The 27,761-nt window shown below is 35.9% G+C and overlaps 4 protein-coding genes across 4 annotated transcripts; 1 reads left to right on the top strand and 3 right to left on the bottom strand.

The window, feature by feature from the left end:
* Nucleotides 1–305: 305 nt before the first annotated feature.
* LOC119768597 (microfibril-associated glycoprotein 4-like) lies at nucleotides 306–10,233 on the bottom strand. Its single transcript, XM_038258706.1, has 4 exons — nucleotides 9,992–10,233; nucleotides 9,360–9,493; nucleotides 1,004–1,248; nucleotides 306–802 (listed from the first exon to the last, which is right to left on the bottom strand). Exons 1-4 carry the CDS (start codon nucleotides 10,144–10,146, stop codon nucleotides 380–382), a joined length of 957 nt encoding a protein of 318 aa, XP_038114634.1. The 5' UTR covers nucleotides 10,147–10,233; the 3' UTR covers nucleotides 306–379.
* A 1,865-nt stretch (nucleotides 10,234–12,098) lies between these two features.
* Nucleotides 12,099–13,300, top strand: LOC6031925 (ficolin-1). Its single transcript, XM_001842555.2, has 2 exons — nucleotides 12,099–12,336; nucleotides 12,403–13,300. The coding sequence occupies exons 1-2, from the start codon at nucleotides 12,191–12,193 to the stop codon at nucleotides 13,094–13,096; spliced, it is 840 nt and encodes a 279-aa protein (XP_001842607.2). The 5' UTR covers nucleotides 12,099–12,190; the 3' UTR covers nucleotides 13,097–13,300.
* Nucleotides 13,301–13,318: 18 nt separating this feature from the next.
* On the bottom strand, nucleotides 13,319–14,487 carry LOC6031922 (ficolin-1). The gene is made up of 2 exons (XM_001842556.2): nucleotides 13,514–14,487; nucleotides 13,319–13,458 (listed from the first exon to the last, which is right to left on the bottom strand). Exons 1-2 carry the CDS (start codon nucleotides 14,257–14,259, stop codon nucleotides 13,332–13,334), a joined length of 873 nt encoding a protein of 290 aa, XP_001842608.2. The 5' UTR covers nucleotides 14,260–14,487; the 3' UTR covers nucleotides 13,319–13,331.
* A 68-nt stretch (nucleotides 14,488–14,555) lies between these two features.
* Nucleotides 14,556–17,579, bottom strand: LOC6031923 (fibrinogen C domain-containing protein 1). Its single transcript, XM_038258704.1, has 4 exons — nucleotides 17,196–17,579; nucleotides 16,614–16,897; nucleotides 14,781–15,357; nucleotides 14,556–14,707 (listed from the first exon to the last, which is right to left on the bottom strand). Exons 1-4 carry the CDS (start codon nucleotides 17,363–17,365, stop codon nucleotides 14,566–14,568), a joined length of 1,173 nt encoding a protein of 390 aa, XP_038114632.1. The 5' UTR covers nucleotides 17,366–17,579; the 3' UTR covers nucleotides 14,556–14,565.
* Between the last annotated feature and the right edge of the window lie 10,182 nt (nucleotides 17,580–27,761).

Raw genomic sequence — 27,761 nt, 5'->3', positions numbered from 1 at the left:
TAAACAGAAACCCATTGTTTGTTTATGCTAAGTTGGCAACCACCGCACTCTGTTCGCCCCTACGATGCTCAAGCCCACTGGGTACACGCGACCTGCTGCTGTTTGATAGCTGCACTTCCGCTACCAGTCTGTGACAAACTTTTACACGAATACACGCTATTTTGTTTTCTCTTAAGTTAAACCGCATGTTTTATTAGGGCCTCCCCGAAACCTCTTTAGTTTAATGGCAGCTTAAATTTCCAGACAGTCCTTTAACCACCGTTGCGTTCATGATTCTGCGGTTTCCAAAAGACAACACTGAATTATTGAGTTTGCAAATCGAATCCATGTTTATTCAAGCATCTTCTAATTTAATCGCCATGCACTGAATAAATTATTTTCAAGGAGTCGTCGTGGTCGCCCCCGCGATTTTCCTAATCATCATTCGCGTTCTCTTCAAAGCATGCAAATCACCCTTCCAGTGGCGCCACACAATAATTCGATTGGCAACGGCGTTCAACCCCCCCGGGAGATATCTGGAATTCAAATTGCTGAGATGACAGGCCTTGTACCACCAGGCTCCGATATACTCGGCGGCACAATTCGTCGAATGCTCGTCGTTGTCCCGGTCGAACGTCGAAAATCGGCCACCCTTGTGGTAAGTCAGGCTATCGTTGCCACTGCCGCTGAACGTGCCCAGCCTGGCCAAACTGTACTGCTCGGCTTCGCCACCGACGGCAAAGCTGGAGTAGCGGGCGATGGCCACCTCCCCGGCGAAATCCTCCATCACCACGGCCAGCTCGTGGGGAGCGGAGTACGTAATCTGTTGAAAGACAGAGAGTGTTATGATCTCAAATAGCTATCAATTAACCCTCTATTGCAAACGAATTGATAACTACTTTATACTATTTATATACTTTAAGCGCTCCTTTTGAACCCGGTTGAACAAAACATAATAAACCAAAACATATTTTGTTAATATCAAAATTGATACACAAAAGGTCAATGGTAAACCACCCCATACCTGATGTAGCTTCTCCAGCCCCAGCCAAAACTCGCCATCCAGCGTGCCAAATCCGTGCCGGTACTCGTCCCAGGACCGATAAAAGTCAACACCACCGTCGAAGCGGTTTTGAAACACCAACCAGCCACCGTTTTCGAACTGCTGCTCGCAGTACACTTCGAACGGTTCCCGGAAACCACGCGAAACGTCCAGCCGGTACGGGCCTGAGACTTTGGACGGGACGTCACTGCAGGAGCGGAGTAGCTCTGAGAAAAAAAAAAAGAAAAAAAATCTGTCATGAACCCCAAATCAAGCCCAATGGCAGAGCTAATAACTAGGATAAGTGATTTTTCACGCTCGAAAATTGCAAATTTCACGGGGACCTCAATTTCAAAACACCAAATTTCACGCAAATTTCGCGGAACGTGAAAAATATTAAAATAACTCGGAAAATCTTATTTTTAAATCGCAGAAACTGGTTTTTATGCTTCATTATATGTTATTTAAATAAACTAAAAACAATTTCAATACATTTGAACCGGACCCAAAAAAAAATCTCCTAATTTTCCAATAAGATTCGACCTGGTATATGGGTAGGCTCTATATATATTTTGAAATAAAATGTAGGGCATGCGTATTCTCATTTGTTGAACTGCTTTTTTTAATATTCGACTTATAAAGCTTAAATGTTTTCGCACACCCAAAGTAAAAATATATCTCAAAATCTGCAACATTGGATTTGCTGCAGAAAATGTCATATTTTATAACATTTTTTGCAGCAAGCCCGTAGATCATTTTTGCCCGCGTGTAAAAATTTCAGCGATCTGCAGTTCTCACCAACACATATAATGCTGGCCCGTCCCCGAGCAACACTCCAAAGAGAAGCATATGTTGGTGCTCTTTCACTCACTTTTCATCAAGCGTCCACGGCGCGGTGGTAGCGTATCGGATCAATAACCAAGAAGTTGGTGGTTTAACCCTCGTTCTGCTAAGTGTTTTTTTTTTTGTGAGATTTCATGCAGATTCTGATATACTTTCATGCCGCCATGCATCACAATCATGCGACTGCCAGTTGGGTGCAGACTTGCTTCATTTTATCGAATTTTATATCAAAGCAAGATTTACCAATCTTGTCCAGCCAAAATGGGTTAAATAATTTGTATTTTTGCGACATTCAGCCCATTAAAAATAACTTTAAATGTTTTCATTTCCCATTTCAAAATAAAAATTAAAAAAAAAAATAAACAAAATAAATATATTTGTAACGAAATCGGAGTAGCAACTGCGGGTGGGCACCTATGCTTATGCTTAAAATAAATATATTTGTAACGAAATCAAAATTTTTAATCAAAATAAAAACAAAAAGAAAATAGTATTGTGTAACTTTCACGGGAATCATCCATCCAAACAATCAAATATCCTAAAACTAAATAGGATTCAGAAAAATCTGGAATGTTTTAAAAAATTTATTTAGAAGATAAAAAATAATTCTTTTAATTTGAATAAAACAAAGCTTGATTCTTTTAATTTCATATGATAAAAAAAAATAAAAAAAAGAGATTTGAGAAAATTGATAAATTTCACGAATTTTACGGCGTCTACGAAATCGTCAAAAATCATGAACCCTATGTTAGTAATTAAACACGGGTACTAAACAAGCACTCGCTTAATTCAACAGTATTTCATAAAATTATTATTATTCCTATTTGAGTTCGATAAATCATTTTGAGAAAAATCGTTACAAACATAAAATTTCACGGGATTTCACGGAAAAAGCCAAATTTCACGGATTTCACGCTGTCCGCGAAATCGTGAAATTTCACTAACCCTACTAATAACTCAATTCCGTACGTAACTATGACTGTTGATTTTGCATCCAAATTCGGACATCAAATCGTTGGATTTGCATACTGCAATGTGAATGAAATTGGGCAAACGTTGTAAAAAACCCCACGGATAAATATTCCCTTCAGGGAGTTATTTTTATTGAGCTTAGGACATCTGCAGCGCTGGGGTGCAAATCAAATTTTCACCCGGCTTATCGATACCGAGATCAAATTTGCCACCTTGAAAAGACTCCGTCATCCCCACCGCTATGGTAGCAAATTTGCCCATTTTTTTCGTTTTTTATCCTCTTACATCTTCATAATCAAAAATTATGCGATGAATCATGCCTAGAAATGATAAAAGTTTATAAAACTTTTTAATCCTATCGAAAATTTCAAAGAATAAATATTTTGGAAAATGTCGAGAGTTTAACAATTTGCTATAAAACTAATTTAAAAAATATATAACTGCGACTATTTTGAAAAGGTTACCTAAAAATGGCTATGACTTGAAAACGGTGCGATTGATCAAAATTTCACTAAAGTACTTTTTGATTGCAAATTCAATTTTACATCAAAAAATTAAATTGAAAAATTTTTGCGGCCAATATTTCGATTTTTTGAAAAAAATCATTATTAATTCAAAAAAAATATAACTCGGTCAAAGATTTTTTGCCCATTCTAGAAATTTCTGAAAAGTTGGCATTTGATGTCCTCTAAAACATATCAGAAAAAAAAGAAGTGTTTTTTTTGCAAATCAAGTTTTAGTCAAGTTTTAGTGACAAAAAGTGAAATTGAAAATCTCCAAACAAAATTTGACCGTTTATCATTTTTTTTCAGTGTAGTCCATATCCATACCTACAACTTTGCCAAAGACACCAAATCGATCAAAAAATTCCTTCAAAAGATACAGATTTTTGAATTTTCACATAAAATTTTTGTATGGACAGTAGGGAGTCATATGGTTGTATGGAAAAAAATAAAGTTGTCCAAATTTAGCTAGCACAGCAACTTTTTGGTTCCTTATAGGATCCTTAACAACTCCCCAAAGTTTGGTAACGATTGGTTAAGTCCCCACTTTGCGCAAAGCGATTCAATTTTCCATACACATTTGTATGGGAAAAATCATTTTTTTGAATTATGATCAGGGATGGAATAATCGCGAAAAAATCAATTTCGCTTGCGAACTTTCTTCACCCGCGAAAGAGAGAGGAGGCAAATCACGCAAAAGAAAATCACTCCCGAAATTCTCCAAGAAAATCAATCTGCTGATGATTTTTTGTGAATTTCCTTGTCAGCACCACTCAAACAAATTTATTTCACTTTGTTTACACACATTGCCCATCTACAAAATGTGACAGGTCATTTTTCGACGTGTGACGTTACACTTGCAAGTGTAGTAGTGGAAAAGATGTTCCGCCGAATAATCAAGATGATGATTTTTTTAGATTCATTTTACCGATCTTTCGTGCGCGAGAGAGGAGAGCCATGCTCCCTTCGGATTTTTTCTTTTGATGAACGTCCAATGATTTTCTTTTGATGATGATTATTCCATCGCTGATTATGCTATTTAAAAAATCCACGTTTCACGCTATATCAAAACCGGATTCATATTCGAATGCTCTGGAATGTGCTCTACAACTTTCCCGAAGAGAGTATGTTGCTAACTTGCTCCTATAAAAAGATGCATCGTGTTCAAAACTCGTCTAAAACGTGTGTTTTGATCAAACATCACGTTTTAGACGAGTTTTGAGGACGCTGTATCTAAAAAAAACGCTTTTGGCGAATGTCCGGAAGATTGTAAAAAGGGTGGTTTTTGCAAGAAAACCTATCATACATTTTCAGAAAGGTATTAAAAATACCTTTTTGCAATTCCGTCGTGAAACTACTTACTTTTCCTGTCATTCTTGAACGACGAAATAGCCTACTTTTCTGTACCAAAAATTACAGAATCGAATAGCAACACTTTTCAAAATAAATGCTGAAAAGTAACACTTTTCAACATTGTTTTGATTTAAACGATTTATTGACAAATACATGAACATTTGACTTAAAATTTCACTCAATGGGTGTTTTTCGAAATTGCAAAAAATGTTGTATGGAACTCGTTGCAAAACTTGATTTTTTCAGCACTCGTCGTATTTATCCAACTCGGTGAACCTCGTTGGATAAATGTACGACTCGTGCTGAAAAAATCCTCTTTTTGCAACTTGTTGCATAAACTACTATTTCAATGACCCCAAAACATTGAAGATCTGAAAACCCTATCTAAAGTTTTTATTTATACACTTTTTGGAGGCCGGATTTCAGATATTGTGATAGAAATATTGTTTGAATCATCCATCGTTGAATAGGTTTTTATTAGACCTTGCCGATGAGCCAGAAATATTGAAGGTCTGTGAGCCCTATCAAAAGAAATGAGTAATAAAGTTGATTTGTTATACATGTCAAGGGGGAATGTTGCTATTTTTACTGAATGTATTGACTTTATGAATGTGAGGAAGGCACCAACCACCTAAAGGTGGATTAAGTAACGTTTTTTTATTGGATTCGAACTAATCTTTGTCATTATTTTTTTGTTATTTTAACAACTAATCCGATCATCCCAATAACAGTTGGAGGTATTCTTCCATAACAAAAAAAAATATTCCAAAGTTGTTTTGGCTTTCAACCAATATCAGACCAATAATAAATTTTGTTATGATTACAAAACTGTTATTAAACCCTTTTGCAAAAATGGATTTTTCAAGAAGATTCCATAACACTTTCTATTATTTTAACAGTATTTGTTATAGAAATGGCATAAATTTTGTTATTACCGTCTGCCCGGGATGTTGAAATAGGCGAGTTTAATACATCAACAATACGTTGGTTTGAAGTTTTGTTGAAAGTCGGTTTCTGCAAAAATTATTAAAATGTTTTTTTTTTGCAATTTATGAAATTTTAATTAAAGTAAAGGACCCCATTTTTATTAAAGCTTAGAAAATTTTCATCTTTTCAAGAACAGTGTTGGTCGGACAACCGCGGTGGCTGAAATACGGGTTCAGATTTTTTTTAGCTTAGATAATAACTCTTATTATCAAATCGATAAGACCTAACGCCAGTTGAAAAATAAGGGTAAAGGCTCCATGACACTTTCTGAACACTATAATAGGCGTTATTTTGAAATCAATCTGTTAATTATTGAATTTGCCTTGGTCAGTCCTTTCGAGTATCTCGTCACACAGAAATGAATATTTTATTATTGTTTTTGCTGAAATGCATCATAAATGCAACTGCAGCACAATCACTGCATTTTTCAGAAGAAATCTGAAAATAAACTGCATTAAAATATGACTTTTCCAGAAAAAAAATGTGTTCCATTTGCAAATCGCGTCATGAGCATATTTGCGCAACGTTGTGTTTATAATTCCAGTGAAAAAAAACAATTCAGTGTGTGTTTTTTTTTCACATTCCTCTTTTTTTCATTTTTTATGATTGAAATATATCACACCTGCCTGTTCAAACAATTGCATCTCTTTTGTTCAATCTTTCACACGAATATGACCTAAAGACTGAGCAAAAACTTCAATTTATTGTTTATTTAATCTACACTAATGAATCTGACCAAACTTTCTCCTCAGAGCAATTCTCTGAGATTTCGGTCATTTTTGGTATTTTTTAATCCGGCTGAAACTTTTATGGTGCCTTCGGTTATGCCCAAAGAAGCCGTTTTGCATTTTTTTTTTTTTGAAATTAAATATGTCTTTATTGAGCTTTCTTATAATAATTACATTTCATTTACATTCTAAGTGGTATGGCTACATGCTCTTCATCTTTGTTATATTTTTCGTTTTCTTATTAACTGTTCACATTCATTTATTTACTTCAAATTGTTTTACATTATTGCATTGAATTGAATACATTTGGGTAAAAAAGAAAAAAAATCACTTTAACAACTAATCCTAACCTAAAACTAAAAAAATAAATCCATTGAAATATTCAAAATCACTAGAACGAGTAAACTACGAACTGTATTTTAAGATGAATGCTCCAAGCGTTCTTACTTGTTCATGGCGAGTTTTGCACCCACGCAGAGTTGTTGTCATCTCGATGAAAATGTTCAGAAGTTCTTGTGGTGAAAACAGGTCACTACTGCCTTCACCCGTTGATGTTGGTTGGTTTTCCCTCGGTTTCTGACTGAAGCCTGGAGGTGTTGTATGCTCTGCAACTCTTTGCCGCTGATTCAACGGCAATGGCTGCAGATTTGGAACCACTCGAGTAGATCCTGCTCCTGGTGACGCCAAAGCAGGAAAATCCACGTCCGTGTATGCTGGTGGTGTTTTGCGACGATTTGGTTGGTGCCTCGTCGTCGCTTGCTGCCGAATTTTTACAAACTCAGCACGTTTTGGGCAGCTTCGATTCTTGGTAGAATGGTCGCCGCTGCAATTGAAGCATTTCGCTTCGATGTTCTCGTTGATTGTTTCGCAAGCTTGAGTTTTGTGCTCACCTCCGCAGGTTGCACAACGACTCTTGATGAAACAGTTCCTTCCACCATGTCCAAACTGCAAGCAGTTCGAACATTGTGTCACGTCACGGTGCACTGGACGATAACGTTCCCAAGTCACGATGATGTTGAAAATTGCCCGAACTGCCTTCAGCTCAGACGGCGTTGTCGATCCTTTCTCGAGATGAACCAGGTACAGTTGATCACGATACTTGATGTCCTTGTTGTGTCTCGTCATCTTGAAGACTTCGATCACGTTCAACTTAAGAGTTTTGAGCTCTTCTTTCAGCACACTCACATCCATGTCGTACAGGCCTCGGAGGACCTGTTTCATGGGCCGTTTACCTGGATCGTCATGGCTGTAGTATTCAATCTTTGTGTTGTTCAGGAAATCCCGAACGTAGTTGTAATCCTTTCTGGTAGGTAGCAGAATTTTGAGTCCATCAGCACACAAGCGAATGGAAGCTCGTAAAGCACCAGATTTGATAAACCCGGTCAGCCACTTTCGCACCGAATCCGATGACGATGTTTTCACAAAAATGGGTGGCAACTTTTCCCGTCGTTCAAATTCTTCCTTCTCGCTCACGTCCACAGGGAGGGTAGCGAACTGGTTTCCAGACGAATTTTGAGCGTCCTTGCTCAAACTGCCTGGCTTTGCAGGTAGCGCTTCGGCATTCTTTAGCTTCTTCAAATCTGCCGATCCTGCTGGTGAGGACCGCCTCTTTTTCTTGCCCTGAGGCATATTTGCACTTTTTAAGCACTTTCAGGAGCTAAAATCCAGGAGTACCTCACTGAATGATGGTCCACAATGGAATGAGCCGTTTTGCATCATTAGTTCGTTCATATAATTTTCCTTACAAATTTGGCAGCTGTCCATAAAAAATGATATGTGAAAATTCAAAAATCTGTATCTTTTGAAGGAATTTTTTTATCGCTTTGGTGTCTTCGGCAATGTTGTAGGTATGGATATGGACTACACTGACAAAAAATGATACACGGTAAAAAAAAATTGATGATTTTTAATTTCACTTTTTGTTACTAAAACTTGATTTGCAAAAAAAACACAATTTTTTTTTGATGTATTTTAGAACACATTAAATGCCAACTTTTCAGAAATTTCCAGAATAAGCAGAAAATCTTTGACCGAGTTATGATTTTTTGAATCAATACAGATTTTTTTTTTAAAAAAATCGAAATATTGGTCGCAAAAAAATTTCAACATCATTTTTCGATGTAAATTCGAATTTGCAATCAAAAAGTACTGTAGTGAATTTTTGATAAAGTGCACCGTTTTCAAGTTATAGCCATTTTTAGGTATCTTTTTTCAAAAAAGTCGCAGTTTTTCATTTTTTGTAAATTAGTTCGCATGTTTGCCAACCTTTGAAAAAAATATTTTTGAAAAGCTTTCAAAAACAATATTTTTAAAAAATTTAAATCAAGACTAACGTTTCAAAAAGGCGTAATATTGAATGTTTCATATTTTATCATAGTAAATCGGACCATTAGTTGCTGAGATATCGACATTAGAAAATGATGGGTTGTTTGGGTGAGACTTAGAAAACATCTATTTTCCTGTTTTTAAACCTTTGCATGGCAATATCTCAGCAACTAAGGTTCGTTTCAACAAAGTCCGAAAAAGCAAAATATAGAGAATTTTCTCAGCTTTTCAAAAATATTTTTTTTGGAGTGGGCAAACATGTGTACGTATTTAAAAAAAATAAAAACTGCGACTTTTTTGAAAAAAGATAACTAAAAATGGTTATAACTTGAAAACGGAGCACTTTATCAAAAATTCACTACTGTACTTTTTGATTGCAAATTCGATTTTACATTGAAAAATGAAGTTGAAATTTTTTAAAAACTTTAGTAACATACCGCATTTGATGCAATTTAAATCAGACGTTACTAACTTCATTTTCGTAGACAACTTCATTAAAGCGTTCAAACGACCCGTTCCCACGAGTTCCCACTGACCCATCGCGTGTCATTTTTACATGATACCAAACGAAAAAAATATTAATTTTATTACCTGCCACTCACCACCCAACCAGTGATGCCAACTTACCTCGCTTTGATCCCGGAAATCCATCAGCATTCCGGGCCGCCATCATCATGCTCTGGATGCTGCCCGTCAGCTGTTGAATGTCGGTACGCAGGCTCTGGGAAGTCTCGAGCGATTTAAGGTGCGATTTAATGGCCCTAAACACCAACCAAGAGGGAGGGAAATAAAAAACCATCCTCCATCAGTGTCAAGCGGTGGGTGATTCTCTGGGAGAATCATGCTCTTGGTTCAATTATGAAATTGAAAAAAAAAATTACAAATAAGTCTAAAATATGACCAGATATTTATATTTTGACACTTTGGTTCTTTTCAGGGCAGATTCAGATTCAGTGGACAAAATTACATTGAAATATATAATTCCAATTTTTCCTTGCAACTTAGACATTTTTAAATTTAGATAATAGTGTTTAAAAAAGTCGAAAGTTAATTTTTTTAAAACACCCTGAATTGGACAAAACAAATGTGTCAGCTCTCCAAAGACTGCCTCAGATAAGGTTGACTTTATCAACTTTGAAATGTTGGTGTTTGTCCGTTGGCGACAGGGTGTTGAGCCCACTTCCGAGCGACACTCTGCTGGCAGGGCCATCAGGAACGCGCGGAATAAATTCAGAGTTGGTGGGTGTAAGAGTACTTACGCGTTCTCCAGGGAGTCCAAACGGGTGGCGAGCAGTTCGTACCCGAAAGCACCGCATGACGCCGTCGACGGTTTGTCCTCCGCAAAAGTGGCCTCCGGGAGCAGGAGGAGCAGGGGAAGCACAAGCAATAAAACGTTAAGTCGAGGACCGTGCATTGCGGTTCTGGGAATTATGTGGTGGTGGGACTGCGAGTCGAGGACTGGACGGGGATGTGACTTGCCACCTTCGAGAGACAAACTTGACTGAGTTGCAAGTTTCGAGAGGAGTTTCTTGTTTTTCTTTACTTTTGGCCGTTGTGGCGAAGGGGAATCCCATGTTGGGGGATTTTTGTGTTGAGAAGAGACCAGTGACGGTTGTAGGCTGGTAAGAATGTGTTTTTATAAAGAAAGTATTCTTCCTCATCTAAAAAAAAATATTTCTTTTAATCCTGAATTATGTAGCCCATGAGTATGGCAAACCTACCTGAGCGAAATGTGAAGCTCATATGCGTTTAACTTGTCCATTCTTAATCGGTCTGATAGCAGAGCGTGCTAAGGCGCTAGTCTTTACTGTTGGTGCTGGGTTTTAGTCCCGTCGGTTGCATTTTTTGTTGTTTTTATTATAACTGTACATGCAGTGTGTCCTCATTGACAAAGGTGATGTGCATGCTTTTGCATGCGATTTTACCTGATTCTTTGCTATATTGTTTTTGTTTTTGTTTTGGTTTTGGTTTTGGTTTTGGTTTTGGTTTTGGTTTTGGTTTTGGTTTTGGTTTTGGTTTTGGTTTTGGTTTTGGTTTTGGTTTTGGTTTTGGTTTTGGTTTTGGTTTTGGTTTTGGTTTTGGTTTTGGTTTTGGTTTTGGTTTTGGTTTTTTTGGTTTTGGTTTTTTTTGGTTTTTTTGGTTTTATTGGTTTTTTTTTGGTTTTGGTTTTGGTTTGGTTTTGGTTTTTTTTTTGGTTTTGGTTTGGTTTTGGTTTTGGTTTTGGTTTTGGTTTGGTTTGGTTGGTTTTCTTTTTTTGGTTTTTGGTTTTGGTTTTGGTTTTGGTTTTGGTTTTTTTGGTTTTGGTTTGGTTTTTGGTTTGGTTTTGGTTTTGGTTTTGGTTTTGGTTTTTTTGGTTTTGGTTTTGGTTTGGTTTTGGTTTTTGGTTTTGGTTTTGGTTTTTTTTTTTTTGGTTTATTGGTTTGGTTTTGGTTTTGGTTTTTTGGTTTTGGTTTTGGTTTTGGTTTTGGTTTTGGTTTTGGTTTTGGTTTTGGTTTTGGTTTGGTTTTGGTTTTGGTTTTGGTTTTGGTTTTTTTTGGTTTTGGTTTTGGTTCTATTGGTATTTGTTTTTTTCTTTCTTTGGTTTTGGTTTTGGTTTTGGTTCTATTTTATTTTTGGTTTTGGTTCTATTTGGTTTGGTTTTTTTGGTTTTGGTTTTGGTTTTATTTATTTTGGTTTTGGTTTTGGTTTTGGTTTTGGTTTTGGTTTTGGTTTTGGTTTTGGTTTTGGTTTGGTTTGGTTTTGGTTTTGGTTTTGGTTTTGGTTTGGTTTTGGTTTTGGTTTTGGTTTTGGTTTTGGTTTGGTTTTGGTTTGGTTTTGGTTTTGGTTTTGGTTTTGGTTTTGGTTTTGGTTTTGGTTTTGGTTTTGGTTTTGGTTTTGGTTTTGGTTTTGTTTTGGTTTGGTTTTGGTTTTGGTTTGGTTTTGGTTTTGGTTTTGGTTTTGGTTTTGGTTTTGGTTTTTTTGGTTTTGGTTTTGGTTTTGGTTTGGTTTGGTTTTATTCTTTTGGTATTGGTTTTGGTTTTGGTTTTGGTTTTGGTTTTGGTTTTGGTTTTGGTTTTGGTTTTGGTTTTGGTTTTGGTTTTGGTTTTGGTTTTGGTTTTGGTTTTGGTTTTGGTTTTGGTTTTGGTTTTGGTTTTGGTTTTGGTTTTGGTTTTGTTTTTGTTTTTGTTTTTGTTTTTGTTTTTGTTTTTTTTTTTGCAGACACAGGTATTTAAACTCGAGATCAAACTAGTTCTTACGGTTTTCTATATACTAGTTTACAAGATTTCACAAAACTTGATTCTTATTTTTTATTCTGTTCTCTTACTTATACTATTTTCAACTCAAAAAAAATTAACTTTTCCTCCCCTAAACGCGCCAATCTTCTCTCATAAACCCAGCCAACAAATCAGCGGGAGACAGTGATAAGACGCCAGTTTTAGTTTGTCGCGCGAACGCGCTTCTTCGAAAAAGGCAGAACGATGCTGGCTCGTCCACCCCAAACTCGCTCGTGGCTCGTCTTGGCCGTCTGCTCAACTTATCTGATTGCGGCAACACGTGCAGCTTCCGCTGACTGTGGCTTCGGTTACGAGTTGCTCGCTGCCAAGTTGGACACTTTGGATCACGGGTAAGTTTTCGGAAGCTTTTCCGATTCCCATGGAAACGCTTACAGTCGGATTGATTGATGTTTCAGAATTGCAAAAGTTTGCGCGGAAACGCTAGCTGGAGCTTATTTGTACGACTATCCTAGGACTTGCCGAGACGGTTCAATCAAATCTTCAGGAATTTACTTACTTCAACCGGAGAAGGGCTTTCGAGATCCGTTTCAAGCGCGTTGCGAGCAGGACTACGAGGGTGGAGGTTGGACAGTGATTCAGCATCGCTTTGACGGAGCCACAAACTTTGTTCGACCTTGGGAGCAGTTCAAGAATGGGTTCGGTCACCTCGAGGGGGAGTTTTGGCTAGGTCTGGAGAAGATTCACCAGTTGACGTACTCAACGCCACACGAGTTGCACGTGCTGTTGGAAGATTTTGAAGGGAAGCAAGCGGTGGCCAAGTACGAGGATTTTGCCGTCGCAAGTGAGTACGAGTTCTACAAGCTGGTCAAGCTGGGATCGTACAGTGGGACAGCGGGGGACTCGCTATCTGGACACAAGGATCACAATTTTTCAACCTTTGATCGCGATAATGATAAACATGAAACTGCCAACTGTGCGACGGTGTACAGTGGAGCGTGGTGGCATGGCAAGTGTCATTCGAGTAATTTGAATGGGTTGTATCTGAAAGGAGTGACCACAAGTTATTCGAATGGAATGTGCTGGAATGCGTTTAAGGGGTATCATTACTCGTTGAAGGTTTCTAAGATGATGATTAGGAGTAAAGTGTAATCAAGATACTTTAATAATATTGAATAAAACAATACATAAATATTCCTTTTTAAATCTGTCGTGTAATTCCCAGTGTGAAATTTCAATATCTAATGAAACTGCCTAATTAGGTATGAGAGTCTACATAACAAAGTTCAAACTCAACAATTCAAAATGGTGCAATTAATCAATAGGTACCGAATATAACCGTCATCGTAAATTAAATGGCAAGAAGAGACTTCGTAGAAAACCAGTTTTATTTCTTCCTCCTTATCATCATCTTGGACGACTTCAGTGCATAGTGATGACCTCGAAACGAGTACCAAACCATTCCTGTAGCATACTCCGAGGTAGTTCCCTTCAAGTATTTCCCGTTCAAATTACTGCAAAAAAAAATTCCAATTACCGTGAGATATTACTAAAACCTCAACAACTCACCTCGAGTGACAATTCGAGTACCACCAAGCTCCATGAAAGTGGGACGCACAATTCTGCGGCCAAGAATCGTTATCTCGATCAAAAGTGCTAAACTTCAGCGATCGTATTCCCGTGATCGAGTCCCCAGCTGGCCCACTGAACCCGTCGATGATGTTCACCGCGTAACCAGCCTGCTCACCAGCAATCTCAAACCGGTCCAACTTGGCGTACGTCGCGTTCCCCTCGAAATCCTCCAACAAAACGACCATCTCGTGCGGCGCCGAGTACGTCAACTGGTGAATCCGGTCCAGCCCGAGCCAGAACTCTCCCCCATCCAAACTGCCAAAACCTCGCTTGTACTCGGCCCAATCCCGGTAGAAATTGACCGACCCGTCGAACCTCCTCTGAATCACCACCCAACCACCGCCGTCGTACTCCTGGTCACAGTACAGCTGAGCCGTTTCCTGCGGACCAATCCGGATGTTGAACAGGCCGGACACCTTAACGGGGACCTTATCGCACGAGTCGTACACCTGCTGGGCACTCTGCTGTGAAGTCACGAACTTGAGTAGGCTTTCTAGCCCGGCCGAGATGGAATCGATTTTGGTTTGGGTTTTTTGCTCCTGATTTGCGACGCGATCCTCCAGGGCTTCCAGTTTGCTCATCAACAGCTCGTAGCCGAAACCATGATCGGTTCCGGAGGAGGTAGTTGTGGTGCCAAGAATGATGAGAATTAACCAAAAGCAGCCAAACAGATTTGGTTTCATTTTGCGATGTTAGCGAAATGGGAGTTGAAGTTGAACTGAAGTAAAAATTGTTTCGCCAAAGATCAGGGGAACTGATTCAACAGAGAAGAAGTGTGCAAACGGGGATTTTTGTGAGTCAGATAAGAAGCAGAACCAAAATAAAATAAAAACTTTCACTGCAAGGGGATTCACATGGCATATCGGCATGGAGTTTAATCAGTTATGTTTTATTTGAAGCAGCCGTGAATTGTCAAGTGAAATCATAACTGCAAATAAATAATCAGTCAAATAATTTTACAAACGAATACTGTCAGTTTATTATCACAATCAAAAGTTCATCACACGTTTTATCATCATCCGAGATCGCTTCAAAGAGTAGTTGTCTCCCCTGAAAGGATTCCAGGTCATTCCCTTGCCGTGATACTTGGAAGCGTCGACAGGACCCTTCAAGTACTGCCCATTGAGGTTGCTAAAAAAAGAGTGACATGGACATTATACACATCAAAGAAGCTGAAAAGGACGAAACTCGATATCAGTCATACCTGTGATGTCCCCTTCGATACCACCAGGCGCCAGTCCAGTCAACACCCCCATTGTTCCCCGGCACGTCATGGTTGATGTCCATCGTGGAGAACTTTGACCCCCGATGATAACCGAGCCCATCTCCCGCCGTCCCGTTGTACTCCCCCAGTTTCGTAATGGCGTACGATTCGTGCTCATTTCCAACGGCAAACCGAGAATATTTCGCCACCACGGTTTTATTCTCGAAATCTTCCAACAAAACATGCAGCTCGTACGGGGCCGAGTACGTCAACTGGTGAATCCGGTCCAGCCCAAGCCAGAACTCGGCCTTCAGGTTCCCGAACCCGTTTTTGTACTCCTTCCAGCCGCGATAAAAGTCAACCGACCCGTTGAATCGGCTCTGAATTACGACCCAGCCGCCAGACTCGTACTGCTGGTCGCAAACCACCGGGAAGGAATCGCCAAAGCCCGGTTCCGGTAGGAGCTGGTGGACGACGCTAGTTGAAATGGATTTTGGCGCCAAATCGCAGCTCTCGTACACTTGTAGCGGGGCAGTTGTTTGTAGTAGAGGCATCGATGAGTCGGCGGTCCAGTTCACTGCGAAAATGTAATATTGGTTAGGGTAATTTGGTCATGCTTTACACAGCAAAAAAAAACTATGGTGAAAAACAATATTTTGGTGAAAAACGTCACTCAATATTACATGTAATGTTCTTCCACACGCAAAAAAAAAGTTGTAACCGACGAAATTCAATCCCAGCACTTACATTAAGGACTGGCGTCTTAGCCTGCACGGCTGTCAGACCGTAAGCTTGACATTACGGTCTAGTAGATTTCCCATACTTCTTTTTGCTACGCATTTCACAAAAAAAATGAACTGGATTTGCCATGTTTTTGAATCTTAGTTTGATTGAATTGAATGTTTTTCCTTTGCATTAAAGTAGTTGTCTACAAAATCGGCCGTTATGGAGCAGTTTCATTATTTTTGTCATTTTTTTATTTGGCTCAAACTTTGTCGAGGCCTTCCCTACGAACAAAGAAGCTATTTTGTTTCATCTGTTCACCCATACAAGTCTCCATACAATTTTGGCAGCTGTCCTTACAAAAACGGTACGTAAATATTCGAAAATCTAAGGGAATTTTCTGATCGATTTGGTGTCTTCGCAAAAATTTAAGTTTCGAATAGGACCAGGAGTTCGAGAAAATCTGCTCTAATAAGTAATGAGTGGAGAGTTTGACACACTCTCCTTGAGGACTCAGTGTTACACGAGCCGACAGCAGTCTTTTTCGGAATAGTTGCTCTAGCGGGATGTGTCAAACTTCACTCATTACTTATTAGAGCAGATTTGCTCGCACTCCTGGTCCGACTCGAGATTCAAAGTTTCAAATATTCGAAAATCCGATGATTCGAAGATCCGAAGATTCGATGTTTCGAGGATCCAACGATTTGAAGTTCCGATGGTTCAAAGTTTCGAAGATTTGAAGATTTGAAGATTTGAAGATTTGAAGATTTGAAGATTTGAAGATTTGAAGATTTGAAGATTTGAAGATTTGAAGATTTGAAGATTTGAAGATTTGAAGATTTGAAGATTTGAAGATTTGAAGAATTGAAGATACGAAGATTCGATTGTTAGAAGGTTGAAAATTAAAGAAATACTAATTTGAGGAAACAGTGACACAAAAAAGCTTCTTTGGTCATAGGGAAGGTCAAAAAAAATTGAGAAAGATAAAAAATACAAATAAAATCCATAACCGGAATTACAGGAAAAATTTTCATCAGGAACATGGCCCAAACAGTTTAATTCAAGTTTAATTATCAACTTAATACAATCGCTAGCTAACCAAGTACATACCTTTCGTTACCGCATCAGCAGCAGGATGAGCCAGTTTTTGGCGCTTGAAGTGATTGTGACCTTCGACCAGTAACGACTGAATGATCGTGACGCTACCGGCCAGCGCGTCGAGCTGCTCATGGGAAGCGTTTTTGAAGTGCTGAATTTCCGCCCGAATGCCTCCCACGTCACCGCGAACGTTGTGCACGGTGGCACTTACGTTTTCCACCTGGCGGATGATTCGGTCCAGTTTGGACTCGAACGAGGAAAATTGCTCCCGCGAGGCCGCTTCCACTCGGGTGATCCTAGAGGGTGGATTTGAAGTCAAATAAGACGTCCATAAATCACGGACACGGAAGGAAATTTTCTAGCAAAATTGTATTCTTGGATTGACGAAAATGAAAGCAACATTTCTGGAGTTTTTTTTGAAAAGGTCCTATAAACAAAATTTTCATTTTTCGCTTTTTGGGTGTTTTCGAATAACCCTGACTCAAGGCGGTTCTAAAAACACCCAAAAAGCAAAAATTTGAAATTTTGTTTATAGGACCTTTTCAAAAAAAACTCCAGATTTCTTCCCGTGTCCAGCAAAAGCTCATAACTCACTTGGTATCCAAGATTTCCAGCTTGGCAAGCAGCTTCTGATAGTCCAGGCCGGGTTCACTCTGGCTACCTCCACTCACCATCCCGGGTCCAGTGGCACCGAGGACAGATCCTTGGAATGCCACAATGACGAAGATCAGAATCGTCGCCACTGCCGACATCGTCGTAACCATGGCTTGTCCACTATCCACCGATGGCTGTCGAGGGGTTTCGAGTGTTTACGGTTCAAGATCACGACCGCGACTGCAGTCGAAGGCACCACGACCGCGTGAACCGGTTCCAAAAATTCATACCGCGCACTACGATGACTACACGAGTTAGACCTGAGACCGAGGGCAATTGTTTTGGTTCATCGTCCGGGCCCGCTAACAAGACGTGGACGTGTTAGGTAATGCGCTCGGCTGAATGATGTGTCGTGTGCGAAAAAATGAACTAGACTTAGATTTTGGTTAAATGGTGATGATAAGTGACTGTTGTAATATTGGGTTCAAATTTAACCGATAAGATGTAGTTGTGAAGACTCGTGAATGTATACCATAATTGGGCTATTAACTTGGCTCTTGGCGTTCTATTAATTTTATTATTAACTTTTTGTCTACATTACAAACTGGTATTTTTTGTACTTTTTTTAGTTCAACCAAGCCAATTATTACATTAATTATTAGACCGATTCTTAGCGAAGCTACACCAAAATGTCACTTTTTTCAATTTTCAATGTGATTTTTTATAAGAAAAATTTCATTTTAATTATGATCTAATAATTGCAATGTGCTTTAAATGCGTTTTCTTATCTGAAATGCCAAAAATATTGACCAAATAAGGTCTGCAAGTCATTGAATGGGAGAGGAGTTTTTTCATAAATCTGCTCCTTTCGTTGTCCCGTCACGAAAAGAAATGGCTGGCAAAAACTCAAATCTCAACCAAATCTTTCAGTTCAAGGAGCAAAAGATTCGTTTTTCAATTTGTGATAATGTGTAGAAGAGCAAAAGTTTCAAAAAATCAATCTGGCAAAACTGTGTCGATTTTTTTGGTGTGCCTTTTAAAATTCCAGTTTTACGATGTTGTCCCGTCACGCTACATTTTCATTTCAGGAGAGGCACAGGTATAATATTGTTCATTATGCATGTCATTTCTATGTTGGAAAATCAATTATCTTTTCAAATATGTAATAACATTGGGGGGTTTCTTCTTTAATTGTGCCACTACAGCCAAAACGCTGAAAAAAACTTGGGAATTTTTTGAAAAGGAGCCGAAGAATCGGTCATTATTATTATACATTTTTAATAAGCTTGAAGGATAAGCCTCATTTAGTTTGATGCTATCGATAAAAAAAACTCGGAGTTCGCATGTTAAAAATTAGGAATTTGCTCAAAAATGTAATCTTAATTTGTAAGAAAACTAAAAATTAAAGCCTCAAAAGATAAAAAAAATCAACAAGTTCAACAATCTAAAAAACAATTTGAAAGATCTTAAAATAAGAAAATAAATAAACATTCAAAAATTTGTAAAAAAATTGCGGTTTTCAAACAAATGAAAATATTTGTAAAAAATATTTGGTTATTTGTCCCTATTTTGGGCCTACTAAGCAGTTCGCACTTTAAATTTGATGTATTCTTTAAGGATGCTTTAGGCAGCCTAGTATGTTTTACATGAATGTTGGATTTTTAATGCTTAAGCTGGTAAATTAACAACATTTTGATAAAAATACCTTATATCGCTGTAAAAGCACGAAAAACTAAAACACTTTTTGCCCCTTGGGTCTATTGCTCCTAGCATACGACCTTCAATGTACCTATTTTTGACCCACCAAGCCAATTAATTAACCCGTACTACGCGAGTAAGGACATTGAGATGTGAAACTCGTTTTTGAGCAGTTTCAGTTTTTTAATCTAACTTATTTCATTGTGTGTGTGTGCAACCAACCAAACGGGACCACGCGGCCACTTCTTACAAATTGAGTTGTTTCCATGTATTTTTAGATCTACATTCTATACATGCAAATAACTCGCATAGGCATTTGAAAGGTGTTAGCTCAGCCGAGCTTCGGTGACCCATTTCTACGCTGGCTAGCCGAGCGCAAGGTACTTCAGCTTTATCGACAAGCCCCGCCCTGAAGAACGTTTGGACCAATCGGATTCAAACGTTATTTAGAACTTCCGAACCCTTGTCAAATGGACAAGGACCCAGCGCGTATATAGTTGATAGTAACAGTATTCCTAATTCCAGTCATAGCTCACCAAGCCGTGATGGCCTAGTGGTTACCATTTTTGCTTACCAATCCAAAGGACGGGGAATCGAACCCCGAATCGAGCGACATTTATTTTTTCGTTCATTTTCAGAGTTTCAAGATTAATATTTCCTATACTTTCTCGTTCGGAGCAGATGGGAATCGAACCCAGGACCATTCGCTTACAAAGCGAACACCGTAACCAGTCAGCCACGGCCGCTTCTTTTGAATCTAACTTATTTCATTGCTCCTATATACACCATGTAAGTTTTGGATCCATTCTAAATCCACAAAACAACAAATGTGAAGTTTTACAGCTAATGCATACACTCCTTTTTATGTTTTATGTTTCGTTAAGCTTTTGTTTGTGAAGCTCACTACGGGCAAAAGCGTTTCAGTGGTGCTTTTGGGTAGCTATCGCTGCGCATGCTTTGTAGTTGTGGTGAGTTGGATGCTTTCTGAATGAAAGCTCTTGGCTTCATACCCACCTCATGAATCGTGATATGCTTTTGTGGGGAGAATGGAAGCTTTTATGATGTGCTATCTAGATAAGCTGTTCTCTGTTAGAGATGTTTGAGACTTTTAGAAATACATTTTTATCTAGATATGGCAAAGCTTTGCATTTCCAACTTTATGATTACTTGTTAAACATGAGTTAATGTTGAAAAATATCGTTACACTAGACTGTAGTACTTTTATGAGGTATTATGCCTAAAACTACAACAACAACAAAATATATCCACAACCAACCACCTGTTTATCCAGTTAATCTTGTCCGTCTCAACCAGACAGTTGTTTTCATATCATTAACAGCAGAGGTAAACAAATCTCTTTGGTGGCCAATATTTGATGAGACAAAAACTTTACCAGTTTGGAAACCACACACAAGTAAAAAAAACACGAAACACCTGTTTCGGTACTTGATATTTGGCACTTCTTCGGGGTGTATTTTCGGCCACCGGTCGTTGAGAATGACCGATGCGTTACGTATTATACGAGGATCGGTAATGGAGGGTGAAATTTCGAGTGGATTTGTTTGGTGTTTGTCACGGTGCACTGACAGAGCCATTAATGTTGGATATGTTTGGATTTTTTTGTATGTAGTGTATAATATTTTTTGGGTTTTGAAATAAGTTGAAATTTTTTTGTCAAATATATGATTGGCTTTAATATTTAATATGATAGCTGATTGCAGTAAATGTTTTTTTTTTCAAATTTAACTCTGTTCATTACAAACTAAACATTCGAATTAAGTTTGGTTTGGCTATAAATTGCATTTGAGAATTGTACACTCATATTCAAGTTCTATCAATAATTTTATGTTATTTTTCAGTTTTTCCAGAAACAAATAAGTGTCCGGATAAAGTATTTTATTGCCTTTAGATTTTTTTTTGGCAGACATGATTCCATGAAATTGGGCTATTTTATTTATGTTAACAAAATATTTTAAAAATTTTTTTTGCTGTGTGAATTGGTTTTAGCCATGTTTGAATGATTCCAGATTTTTTTTTTAATAGGTCCTATGAACATATGAAACACAAAAGCTTATAGGACCTTTAAAAAAAAACTCTAGAATTGTTAATATGTTTTATTATTTTCAGTTTGAACAAACGTATAAACAAATTATAAATTTCCATGTTAAAAGTTTTTGACTGCTCTAAACATTTTTCTCGAATACACTTTTACAATTAAATTGAAAGAGGTGAAGCTTTAAATCAAAGAGCATTTATTTCTATAGACATATTTATTATCTTTTAAATCATTGTTCACACCTCTCATTTACAGTAAAGTAAACTACTCGAGCTAAGCAAGTAATCAATTGTTAATGTAATTGAAACCTTTGAAATATGAATTTTATGGAATAACTGGTTTAATTTTGGAAACTGATGTTCTAATTTTGTTGTTCTGAGTCTGTTTTTTTCCAAAACCAATCAAAATATTGTGTAAAAGCATGGCTAAAGTCGCTGTCTCAATTTTCCCATCTATCCCCATTCACCGTAGATGACGGTAAATTAATTTACAATAAATATTTATTTTCCTTACAACATTTTCTCTAGCATTATTATTAATTATGTTTCGCGATGTAATATTGAAATATAATAGATTTAACCATCATAAAAAAAAATATTGAGATTTCGGATTTTATTATTTTGACTTCAGAGTAACAAACAGACTCTTTTTAAATGATAAAGAACTCAAATATCTTTTTTCCGTTCTTTTACAAAACCCTGGTTTTTATCTGACTTTCTGAAACACATTTGCATAATTTCATTGATGAGCAACCATCACACCGAGGGTGAAATGCATGAATGAAAGTCGCGCCCCTCAAGCTGGCTCCTTCCAATAGCTGCGTTCTCCTTCTTCCCGAACGAGAGAAAGAGATCGAGCTGACCACGCGTGCCCCTTTTATCTCGCTCACTTTTCCTGTGGAGCAAAACGGGCGGCTAAAACTGAGCTCACTCTTTCTCTTTGCTCTCTTCTCTTATATGGGAGCGCACATGGCTTAACCTCGTGGTGAGACTGGTTTCGTTTATCGGCAGGGAGCCGCGCGTCGTATCATATCAAATTACTTTTGGGTGATTCGATTTGGGATTTTTTTTCATTCTGGAACTCGATTTGACCTAAGAATACTGTGATGGCGCCATCCGGCACACGATTAAGGGAGTGAGTGTTTGCTTATCAAAAATGTTGATTGTTTGTTGATTGCAGATTTGAAATCGATTAAGAGGAAATGAGTTGAGCAAAACATGTAATTAAATTGCATTTAAAACATCCATAATAAACAGCGAATTGCGTCATATAGTATAATTTTGATCATTCTTTTCTATAATTAGACACTCAATCGTTATTTGCAGAATTAAAACAACCAGTTATCTGCGCTTTTCAAATAAACCATTAAGGCTTTAAAGAAATTTGAACTGATATCATGAAAAACATATTTTTGAATGTTTCTACACAAAAAAATGTATAAGGTCAAAAATTTTCATGAATGATTTAAGTTTATGTCCTTTGGTCTCAGTAGCAGTTTTGAGGTGGAAGGTGGCTAAAAATCTTTTAGCTAGTTGAGTTTTTTTTTGTAAGCATTTTAAGCAACAATTATTAAGATATTTTAAAATGCATGATTTATTTTAAAAAAATATGGAAAATTACTAAAATTTACGAAAAAAAAAATTAGGTTTCTGGTCAACGAGTGAGGCAAAAACTTTACTCAAATATAAAATTTGTTTTAGCCTAAGAGGCAATATTTTGGAATAGCCTTAGCATTGAACAATTTGCTACACTTCACTGTTATTGGTTTTTTTCTTTTTTAACCCTTTCAAGCCTGAATTTTCAAAAAAATATTTTTTAAGTTGATGATGGGAAATAATTCTTACGACCATACGAAAATTGTAGGCTGGTTTTGGAAATTTTAATTTTTTGGTCATTTATGACCCATCAGGTCTGAAAGGGTTAAATAAAAAAATATTATAAAATATTTTTTTTTAAATAGGGTTATCTCTTAAATCCGAATCCTTTGCATATTTTTGATCTACAAAAACAGGCTTCCATTTGTAAAATACAAACCAATTTGCGATATTTCCATAATTTTTTTTACTGATACTGGATGTGGGTCTCGTGGCGCAGGGGTAGCGGCTTCGGCTGCCGATCCCGATGATGCTATGAGACGCGGGTTCGATTCCCGCCTTATCCACTGAGCTTCTATCGGATGGTGAAGTAAAACGTCGGTCCCGGTTTCTCCTGTCTCGTCAGAGGCGCTGGAGCAGAAATCCCACGTTAGAGGAAGGCCATGCCCCGGGGGGCGTAGTGCCAATAGTTTCGGATTTTTTTGAAAGACAATAGGTGGGGCGATTATACTTGTTTGAATATTAATTTAACAATGTTATTAATATTGCTATTCATGGGGTCTCCATTTAAAGTTGAATCATCTCCTTTTTAAGTTGAAATTAGTATTCAGTCATTTTTGTTGTGTCCTACACGCAAACGAGAAATCCGCGAGGGTGGCCCCTTCAATTTTATTTGTGCGGTATAAGGCTCAAATTGTGCGGAAATCCCTCCCGATTTGAAGAAATTAGGAACACACGCATACCATCATAAAAAGACGTGTAAATTTTATTCTCCAAGAACCAAACACTCACGCGCAGTTACGTCTCACACGTCTGTCATGCGTACATGTATGCGTGCTTGTATTTTTTCGCCGACCAGCTCAAAATCATCTTGCAGTGTGGCTCAGGATTTACTCACTTTAATAAATTAAAATTATAAAATCGATTTTTGATTTTTTTTTGTTTAATTGTTTAATTGTTTAATTGTTTAAAAGTTTAAAAGTTTAAAAGTTTAATTGTTTAATTGTTTAATTGTTTAATTGTGTAATTGTTTAAATGTTTAAATGTTTAATTGTTTAATTGTTTAATTGTTTAATTGTTTAATTGTTTAATTGTTTAATTGTTTAATTGTTTTATTGTTTATTTGTTTTATTGTTTTATTGTTTTATTGATTTATTGTTTTATTGTTTTATTGTTTTATTGTTTTATTGTTTTATTGTTTTATTGTTTTATTGTTTTATTGTTTTTTTGTTTTATTGTTTTATTGTTTTATTGTTTTATTGTTTTATTGTTTTATTGTTTTATTGTTTTATTGTTTTATTGTTTTATTGTTTTATTGTTTTATTGTTTTATTGTTTTATTGTTTTATTGTTTTATTGTTTTATTGTTTTATTGTTTTATTGTTTTATTGTTTTATTGTTTTATTGTTTTATTGTTTTATTGTTTTATTGTTTTATTGTTTTATTGTTTTATTGTTTTATTGTTTTATTGTTTTATTGTTTTATTGTTTTATTGTTTTATTGTTTTATTGTTTTATTGTTTTATTGTTTTATTGTTTTATTGTTTTATTGTTTTATTGTTTTATTGTTTTATTGTTTTATTGTTTTATTGTTTTATTGTTTTATTGTTTTATTGTTTTATTGTTTTATTGTTTTATTGTTTTATTGTTTTATTGTTTTATTGTTTTATTGTTTTATTGTTTTATTGTTTTATTGTTTTATTGTTTTATTGTTTTATTGTTTTATTGTTTTATTGTTTTATTGTTTTATTGTTTTATTGTTTTATTGTTTTATTGTTTTATTGTTTTATTGTTTTATTGTTTTATTGTAAAAAAATAAAAATTTTGAACAGCTTAAAATTTTTTTTAACAGTTTTAAATTTTTGTTTTGCAGTGTAAAGAATTTAAAACAATTTAAAACAATTAAAAAAAAAGATTAAAACAATTTTAAACAATTTTAAACAATTTTAAACAATTTTAAACAATTTTAAACAATTTTAAACAATTTTAAACAATTTTAAACAATTTTAAACAATTTTAAACAATTTAAAACAATTTAGGACAATTTAAATCATTTCAAAACAATTTAAAACAATTTAAAACAATTTAAAACAATTTAAAACAATTTAAAACAATTTAAAACAATTTAAAACAATTTAAAACAATTTAAAACAATTTAAAACAATTTAAAACAATTTAAAACAATTTAAAACAATTTAAAACAATTTAAAACAATTTAAAACAATTTAAAACAATTTAAAACAATTTAAAACAATTTAAAACAATTTAAAACAATTTTAAACAATTTAAAACAATTTAAAACAATTTAAAACAATATAAAACAATTTAAAACAATTTAAAACAATTTAAAACAATATAAAACAATTTAAAACAATTTAAAACAATTTACAACAATTTACAACAATTTACAACAATTTAAAACAATTTAAAACAATTTAAAACAATATAAAACAATTTAAAACAATTTACAACAATTTACAACAATTTAAAACAATTTAAAACAATTCAAAACAATTTAAAACAATTTGAAACAATTTTAATACAATTAAAAAAAATAAAATAATTTTAAACAATTTCAAACAATGTAAAGCAATTTAAAACAATTGAAAAACAATTTGAAACAATTTAATACAATGTTAAACAATTTAAAGCAATTTAAACAATTTAAATCATTTTGAACATAATAAAAACAATTTAAAACAATTTAAAATTTTTTAAAACAATTTGAAACAATTTAATACAATTTAAAACAATTTAAAACAATTTAAAACAATTTAAAACAATTTAAAACAATTTAAAACAATTTAATACAATTTGAAACAATTTAATACAATTTGAAACAATTTGAAACCATTTAAAACAGTTAAAATTAAAATTAAACAAATTAAGGTAAGCAATTAAAAACAATTTGCATTAATTTTAAACACTTTGATATAAATATGGTTTCCACAACGAAGTATAAAAAAAAATAATTCAAATCAACATTACTTTTTCGAATGCAATACTTTCCTGACCTCCTAAACCTTCTAAGAACAGTAACGCATTCTGAAAAACAAAGCCTTCTTCGCCGCACGGCCATGACAGTTCGATTTGGTTGTTCACTTCGAGTTGGTGGTTTACGTAGTGCAGCGCGTTTCTGCTTTTCTTCCAGGCCCGAGCAGCTGAAAACTTTAAGCGGTCGCTTGATTTTAACGGTGAGTTAGCATTTTATTATTTCCTTAACGAATGTTGAAAAATTTCATTCTCAATTTCAGCTTCAACAATGGATGAAAGTAAAAACCTTGCTTCTGTCCCAGACCCTGGTGCCAAAGTCGTCGGCAGATTGAGAATTTTCGACGACGTCACAGATCCAGGGCTGCCGAACCGGTTGCCGTTCCAGAAGCCGCTTAGTTCTCCCGAAGTTTACCTGGTGCGGACAGGATAATTTGATGACACATCCAACAGTGTGACATTGCAAATAAATTGTATTTTTGTGAACGAAATTTTGCTTTTTATTTTTTTCCAACCAAAACCATCACACTAATACAGGCGCAGCTACAAAAGTTATGTCACTAATACATCGAAAGATAGGGCGGTTCGACCAATACACTGCTGCAACACAAATACAAACAAGAAAACGTATGCATGTGTGTGTTTTCAAAGTTGTCATCGTTCGTGCGGTTTTCCCCCAACAAATTTGCGAGGGTTTTCTCACCTGTCCGTGAGCGGAAGGATTTTTCACTCAATTCGAGAGGGATTCCACTCGTTTTTCGCCCGGTCCCGGTTGCGTGTAGTAGATGGTTTATCAAATTTTTGCGACTCATTAGCTCATCATATTTTTTGCGCAAAAAAAAGGAACATGCTCAACATTTAAAATGGAAACAAAGGAAAAATACAAAATAGACAATAGTTTTGGATTGGATGTAGTAAAAAACTTGAGACTGCAAATACAAACAAAATAAGGCAATTAAAATATGAATTACAAAAAAAATAGGAATGTAACAAAACAAGTTTAGTTTTTGTTGATTTAAAATATTCAAAACGACTTAAGATATATGAAGAAGGGATAAGAAAATTGAATTTATAAATAAAATTTAATAAAAACTAAATACAATTGGTTTTCTGGGTTCAGAACAAACACAACTAAGAACAAAAACAAAAACCCGATTTAATCCCACCTGGGGTGAGAAAGAGCCTTTCTTACTAAAGAATATAACAATGGTAGAACTTCTTTCAATTAATAACATCGACTTTGTTTATTTATAACGTCAGCTCAAAAGAAAGTCTTATGATGAAAGCAATGTATTATGATGATATTATGAGTATTATGAATGATATGATTTCCAAAAGAAATTAAAACGCAATTTTCACCAAAAGAATATTTTTAATCGTACAATATGTTTGTACGTTTCTAATCAAACAAGCGATTATGACAAACGCGATCATAGCAAGCTTCCCAACAACGCACACCGCGGTTTTGGTTTTCTAGTTTCGGTACGAGCCCTTTTGTGTGACTGTGTTGGTGTTTTGGTACATCGTACCAGCGCACCAAGACAAGCAAAACCGAGGTACAAGTGAACCGCGTGTGCCGCACGGTGCAGGGAAGCTAGTCATTCAGCTTCTACGAGAGTGACAGAGTCAGAGATAGCTATTTTTAACAACCGCACCACTACACACTCAATCGCGAGAAACTTAGGAAGAAAGCCATTGGAGTCGCCAGCATTGAACACTTTGAAAACGATATAAACGATGAAAAGCTTAGAAAGCTCCTATTATCCTATCCAATGAACCCTGTTAAATAAACTTACGAAATCACGAAAAAAATAAGTCTACATTTAGGCGGTTTTAGGAGTGCACGGGAAACAAAATGATTGTAGCCGGATGAATGTCCTATGTCACAAAGGTTTTTGCATAAACATTGGACAGTTATGCAAAAACGGACAGGGCAAAAGAAACCGAAAAGCTACGATATCTTACATATTGAAGGAAACATCGGTAGACAAGCTACTACAAAACGAGTA

The sequence above is a fragment of the Culex quinquefasciatus genome, chromosome 3 (assembly GCF_015732765.1).
Source record: "Culex quinquefasciatus strain JHB chromosome 3, VPISU_Cqui_1.0_pri_paternal, whole genome shotgun sequence".
Lineage (NCBI taxonomy): Eukaryota > Metazoa > Arthropoda > Insecta > Diptera > Culicidae > Culex > Culex quinquefasciatus.
The sequence above is the reverse complement of the archived record's forward strand: the minus strand, read 5'-3'. Positions and strand labels throughout refer to the sequence as shown.